The following is a 6,935-nucleotide window of genomic DNA, read 5'->3' as shown; positions in this document are numbered from 1 at the left end:
TGATTCTTTTCTCTTCAGCAATACCATCTTTTCTTGACAAGCGAACACCCCATTTAGAGGCGCTACTTTTCATGATGGTAACTTCGTAATTCTTGAAAAAAAAATCAAGGGTATAATCAGCAGGATTAATTTCCTCATCTCGATGATCAGGATTTCGCTTCTCCACTGGGTACTGAGATTCTAAACCTGCTGCGCGACGAGCATATTCAAGAGCTATTCTAATACAATCACCGCTACGTTGAAATATGCCACGCGAAAAACTCGCATGTGAAAGGATCTCATAAAACAAGGGAATTCTGGGATCATAAAGGGGAATTGGAAGACCAGCAAGAAGTTGTCCCACCGATATAATGATCTTTTGGTCACTCCATTCCTCAAGAGAAAACCATTCAGGTCCAAGTTTGGATGCAGGTTTTGATCCAGCAGAGGCAGATAACGACAAACCCCGTGCACCAAACTCGTTCTTCAATCTATCAAATGCATGTTTATTCTTCCAACCATCTTCAGGCATTTTTAAGTATGGGAATGAGGAATAATGAAAAGATGATCAAAGATGATCAAGAAGATCAAGATCAAAATGGGAGAGAATAATTCAGAGGAGTAGCAGCAGAAGAAAATAGTTGCAGAGAATAAAGAAAGACCTAGAGTAAAAAGAAGTGTGAAGATCGAAGAAGAGTAAATAAGATTTACTCTCGATTCCCGAGATATTCACCCATTAATGCGATGATTAAGAATAAACGGATAAGAAAAAACGGTTATAAAAGACGTGTCAGTTCAAGAGTAGCTGAAAAGACACGCGTAAGTTCTCACGCTTAAATTAGGGGAATATGTCAGCTGGAAAGAATACGAAAAGATGAATGCGTGCGGTATTTTAAATTGGAGTTTCTCATATCGCTCCCTTTCCAAAGAAACGACATGAGAAGAGGCAAAATGTAGATACTAAATACCGCACGTCTATTATGTATGTGAAGTAATAGTTCGATAAACGAGCGAAGGGTATCGCGTACAGTATATTTAAGATGACGCATCAGATGACGTCAGATGAATCATGAGTAAAGTGTGATGGTCGTGCGAAGTTATAGAGTACGTGCGAGAAGAGTCAAGTTAAGCGTGCGAGAATGACACACGCCAGATCGGAAAATAAGGGCTTTATTAGCTGTCATCCACTAAGTAAAATCCATATATAAGGGACCGAGCGACCATGTAAAGGGAGAGATATTTTTTTGAGAGCTTAGACTTGGAATTTAGGAGAGAGAAAGATTGTTTGTTCGCCAAGTTAGAGTTCATCTCAAATCTTGTAACCATATTGAAGATTCTATGAATGAATGTATAAATTTTAAGATGATTACTTGCATTGTTATTAAGATTTCATTAAGAGTGTGGTTGTAGGATTTCCTTCAACTACAAAAAGACTTTTGTTTTTTCCAGTATTGAATACGGTGAACGATTTACAACTCGACTTCTAGTAAAATGTGGCTGAGAGTCGTGGGTGAAGTGGGATGATAAGCCTTGACCTTCCGTCATGTCTATTACAAGTCCACCTGTGTCAAAATCAAATGCATGAAGCAGGCGAGCCAATGCCATGTGAAGCAACTGGGTAGCAGAGTTGAATGCTGGACACATCCTTCGTCCTGATCCAAAAGGTAATTACTCAAAATGCTGGCCTCTAAAATCCATGTGGGCTGCTTCACTACCAACACCACCATCCAGTTGTGGAAGAAACCTCTCTGGCTTGAACAATAACGGGTCAGACCAAACTCGAGGGTCACGATGCATTTTCCACAGGTTTATGAAAAAATCGTGTTCCTGCTTTCACTTCATATCCATTCACAATGCAGTCTTCTATAGCTTCATGGGGTATGGAAAGTGGTCCAGGAGGGTGCAACCTAAGTGTTTCTTTGACAATTGCGTGGAGGTACACAAGGTCTTTGATGTCGCGGTCCTCTATGTTTCCATCTTTTCCAACCTTGGTGTCGATCTCCTCTTTTGCTTTTCTTAAGACATTTGGATTGTTGAGTAGCTCTGAGAGAGCCCATGTCATGGCTACTGATGTGGTCTGCGTGGAGCCTAAGATAAGGGACTGCAAAATCCATGAATATTAATATAAACATGGGAACATTCATAGTAATCCGAAATGTACTTATTTTCTAATTTATTGGATTCAGAAGGGGAATGTGCTTAATTACATACCAAACAGGTGGATTTGATGACAGTATCCCGACTGTGAACAGCAAAGAGATCCTCATTTTCCTCATCAAGAACCGATATCAACACGTCCATGAAGTCATTCGCTTTATCACCACCATTATTGCTTGCTGCCATTTGTAGTCCTTTTTTCTGTTTATGCTCTTCAAGCCATTTTTTAGCAAAAGAGTTCATCTCCTTGGCTACCCTCTTCATGCGTTTCTTTTGTCCGTCCACATCCAGCCACCCAAGGAATGGAAAAACGTCAGATGCAACAGGGACCCCTAACAGCGTGAAAAACTCTTTGATTGTCATGTAGAGCCTTACTTTCTTCTTCTTCTTCTTTGTTATGACCATTCTTGGTGTCAGATTCATTATCCTCGCCGTGCTGGTTAAATAGAGACTTGCGTACAACCAGCTTCAGCGCCACGTTCAATGTTAGCTCTTTAAACGCTTCACTCATGTTGACTTCAACGGATCCAGCAGCAACACCGCTGTCTCTTATCTGGCAACGCTGGTGTAGTCCTTTTATATGGTTGCTGATCTCTGAGTAAGGGATATGCTGGAGCGATTCGAGCCGCTTAAGAGAGAAAAATTGCATATTAGCGATCTTACGGATCTCACGCCAGTAAAGACCATATGAGGAAAATGCAAAATCGCCAACATTGAGATACATGGAAGCAGCAGTATGTGGACGATTAGCAAGGAACCTGTCATTAGCAGAGAAGCATTCTTTAGTCATCTCCCAACTGCTCACCACAAGAGTCGGGTGTATACGGAACCGAACCGAACCATGAAAGCAGGTCCATTCTTGTCAGACATGTTCGCAAGGATTTTGAACAAAGGTGTAGTAGATCTTACTAGCCGAGGAAGATGACCAATTATGGGCCATGCGCCGGGAACTTCAGGGAGGGACAGAAACGATGGTTTCCTATTCCTTGGCTTCATAATAGTGACCCATATGTAACAAAAGAAAGTTAGCAAAACCAACAAGCCTGCAATGCCCGAAATACTGGCAGGCGAGTATCAAGTCCACCATTTTTTTGCAGATGATTGATGTTAAAACTGATTTGATCGGTACCTGGCCGAGGGATCTCGCGTGTAGGTACATACTGGTTACCTTCAAATGCATCTGGTTTTATTGAGGTACACGGAATATTACGAAATCAATATGGTATGTAAACATTATCTTCGCACTAAATTACATGAGATCTCCAAAATTATTGATTGCTGAAAATGCAAATCTGGCCGGCTATCAGCCATCAATCGATCCTGATAGATAATCAAATGGTTAACGGGTCTGATAAAACAGATTCTAAATCAACCAATTCCTGTTTGATTCTGGACAATCACGTACGCGTTAATACCCCTAATCTAAACTAGTTCGGACCATTGGATGATACAACATTTGGTGAAAATCATTTTCCTTGATTTTTCTAACAACAAATGCATAAACACAAGCAAGAAGAGATGTCCATATGAATGAAAATGTAGAACAGATGATTCTTACATTTTTACAATAATGGACTGAAAACACCGTCAATCCCATGTTTGTAACCTTAATGTGTTGCGCCTCATAACTCGGTGTATCTTCTCCTCGCTCTCCTTCTCTAAACCTTCATTACATTTGCTAACACTCCAATAGGGAGGGAATTAAAATACCAATTTGATTCTTAACCCCATACTCATTTAGGGCTAATGAAACTACTACGACTAATTGACAGACAGAAAATATTTGTCTGTTTTTTCTGTTTACTCCTAATTTCTTCTGTAAGCAATAACACAATCTCCATAAGACATCCAATCATTTTTAACCTTTTAATGTGAATGTTGCTAAGAAGAGAAAGCCAGAGTGCGCAAGAGAATGAGAGAACATTGGGTAACAAAAATTCTCAAGTTGCTATCTCTTCCACTTCTGAGTTGAACACAAAACTTGGAAATGTCGTGGTAATATCCCTGTAAAGTTCCAAACATAAGAGAAAATTATCACGTAAATGCATTTATATGAGCTGCAAAACATTGTTTAATCGACAATAATTCAGAAACTCATTAAGGGTTTCCGCGGACTTACCTTAAATAAGTGAGGGTCATAATCTTCATCAGTGATGGATTTCGTGAGACAAAGTTAAGCCATTCGGCTTTATCAATCTTCCCGTCCTGATTTACATCGGCGTCTAAAAATGTCTGTTCATATAATCAACAAAAGTTTAATTTTTAGTTTATCTGAAAATTGGAAGTTCTGAATGATGTAAGCTGCTGGCTGAACTTGGGTATAAATGAATGTTCTTTTTTGTTTTTATTTTTACTAATCGGGGCTTATTGATACAGCATTCAGCAAAACTATTTCAGGCAATAACAGCTTACCTTATCAAGTATGATCTCTATGGTTTCATCAGCTAGCCTCATTTCTGATTCACATAGAAGTGCAATTAACATCTGTTTGACCTGAAGAAACATCAAATGCACTTTTTAGAAAGAAGTACATTGGGAAATTTGTAGCGTTAGAATCAGCTAAGACTCCAGTAATAAGAAAAACATAATATTGTAGAGTTAATCACAGAGATTTGCAGTGCCATGAACAAAAGAATAAACTGATGAACAACGGGTTTTTGGATTTGCATGATTTATTACCTCTTGACGTTCAATGAATCCCGTACTATCCATATCATACAGCCTGAATGAAACTGCAATCAAGAGTACAGTTCAGAAAATATATCTACCGACTTGCAAATCCTAGAAACAAATCAACTTGCTTCCACTTACACTCAATTTTGTCTTCAAATGGTGCGTTTGGATGAAATACATTAAGTGATCGAACAAAGTCACCAAAATCAATCACCCCCTTCCGCTTCACATCAAACAGGTCAAAAATCTGCATGCATATTGGTACCATTTGAATACATGAACACAACATTCAGGGTGGGAACAAAGAAAAACAATATCCAAAGAACTAGATTCAGGACGACAATTAGAGATTCGATAACACAAGAATAGACACAGAACGGTGGTGCTATACGAACGACAAACATCAATCTGCAATTGTTGGGATGTATTACACAAGTAAGATAGAGGACCATACCCGATTGGCGAAGAGGTTTTCCTTCTTTCTGTTCTTAAATAAAGCTAATTGAAACTCTTCCTGCATACAACAAACAAACAACCATTGCTGTTATTATTCCTTGCGATCTAAGAAAAACAAAATGTTCCATTAAAGAGGTATTTTGCCCGCTAAAGAAGGATGGCTGGATAACTGACTAATGGTTCCACTCTTAAGCTTGGCTTTACCACACTAGACTATTAGTTGGAGAGCAAATAAGCTTTTGCTGAGTCCTATATAAACAGGGACCTTGGTAAATCACCTTACACTTAGTAATTGGAAGCTCTAGTACATCTGTATATATGTAGGTAAAGGTAAGCAATAGATAGGTCAAATTGGATTTAGTCAGTTGATACGGTAATTCTGCATCTTCCAAAGTAGGCCTTACTTTAAGAAGCTAAACCATTAGGCAATGGTTACATAACTAATAATCCAGCTGTGAATCTAGTAGCTCTATGAACTCCCAACCAACAAGTACCCTCTTTTAAAATGTACAGCACACTAAAGACTTATGGCTTCAAATGGTTACAACTTGGACACAACATACATAACCTAGATGGGAAGGAAAACAAAGGAGTTTAGCTGTATAGGGATGTGGCATGACCGAGAAAAAACTCCTATTTTAGAAATAGCAAGGGCAACAAAAATGACATACGCAGTCCAAAATGACAAGGAGAACCATGATGAGTTAGAGATTGAAATATACCTTACTTATCAACCCATCATCAATCACCGAACTGCTAATACTCTTGAACAACTCAAATAACGCTTCAACTTCACTTACACTGACTGAAATTTCAAAAACAAATAACACGTTATTACGAAACATAAGTTATCAACATACAACCTCAAAAAGAATTTTAACCATTCTGAACCAAAAATACAATGCTAACAAAATCCAATAGAAATTGCTTACACGCAGTTTGCGAAGCGAGAATAACAGGGTTCTCGTGTCCAGGGAACTGTTTTCTAACCTTTGAATTAAAACAGCCCATTGACTAACCAAAGCCCCTAAGCTTCAGTACAATATCTCCTCAATACTTGCATATTCAAAACCCTAAAGCAAATCAACCCCTGCACCAAAAACACCACAAAATCAGTTCCAATCCTTAATCCCAACAAAGGGTTCTCAAATAACACATTAAATCACAAAACCCATATTTTAATTTCTCATAAGAAGCTAACATAAATCTCTAATTTAATCATAATCACAAAAAGGAGAAAAAAATTAGGGAAAAATTAAAAATCATATCTTTAATAACTAATTACTTAACAAAAACACAATAGATCTCTCTATAAATCAAAACCCAATTACAATAAATCATAAGGAATGAATTGAACTTACTGATTAAGAATTTTACCAAGAGATTTCTAACTTTTCTGAGCTGAAATTAGTTTTTTTTGGTTTAAAAAACACGTTTTTGTTCTTGAGAAAGCAGCAAAATTTGGGGGTTTTGTTCTTGTTTCTGGAACGAATCTATTGAAGTGGGTATAAATAATGGGAAACCCTAAGTTTGAAGATTTTTGCAGTCAATCAAGAAACTAAGAATGCGGTTTTTTCTTTACAGAGAGAAAGTGTTGGAGTTTGTTGCTGTCAAGGCAATAATGAACTGTATCTTGTTTCTCTCGACTAACGGTTGAGATTCTCTTTGAT

General features: G+C 38.0%; 2 protein-coding genes across 3 annotated transcripts; both read right to left on the bottom strand.

Moving 5' to 3' along the window:
• Positions 1–1,450: 1,450 nt before the first annotated feature.
• On the bottom strand, positions 1,451–3,352 carry LOC113321801 (cytochrome P450 82A3-like). Its single transcript, XM_026569721.1, has 2 exons — positions 2,191–3,352; positions 1,451–2,080 (listed from the first exon to the last, which is right to left on the bottom strand). The coding sequence occupies exons 1-2, from the start codon at positions 2,557–2,559 to the stop codon at positions 1,766–1,768; spliced, it is 684 nt and encodes a 227-aa protein (XP_026425506.1). The 5' UTR covers positions 2,560–3,352; the 3' UTR covers positions 1,451–1,765.
• A 263-nt stretch (positions 3,353–3,615) lies between these two features.
• Positions 3,616–6,935, bottom strand: LOC113321810 (calcineurin B-like protein 1). 2 transcript variants are annotated; one of them, XM_026569732.1, is made up of 9 exons: positions 6,627–6,935; positions 6,198–6,355; positions 5,988–6,070; positions 5,264–5,323; positions 4,948–5,056; positions 4,816–4,868; positions 4,549–4,629; positions 4,256–4,368; positions 3,616–4,140 (listed from the first exon to the last, which is right to left on the bottom strand). In XM_026569732.1, the coding sequence occupies exons 2-9, from the start codon at positions 6,274–6,276 to the stop codon at positions 4,077–4,079; spliced, it is 642 nt and encodes a 213-aa protein (XP_026425517.1). In that variant the 5' UTR covers positions 6,277–6,355; positions 6,627–6,935; the 3' UTR covers positions 3,616–4,076. The 2 variants fall into 2 exon arrangements, with proteins under 2 accessions (XP_026425517.1, XP_026425524.1); XM_026569739.1 differs by having other exon boundaries at positions 6,643–6,935.

Source organism: Papaver somniferum, chromosome 1, assembly GCF_003573695.1.
Source record: "Papaver somniferum cultivar HN1 chromosome 1, ASM357369v1, whole genome shotgun sequence".
NCBI classification, from domain to species: Eukaryota; Viridiplantae; Streptophyta; class Magnoliopsida; order Ranunculales; family Papaveraceae; genus Papaver; species Papaver somniferum.
This window is presented reverse-complemented; position numbering and strand designations above follow the sequence as displayed.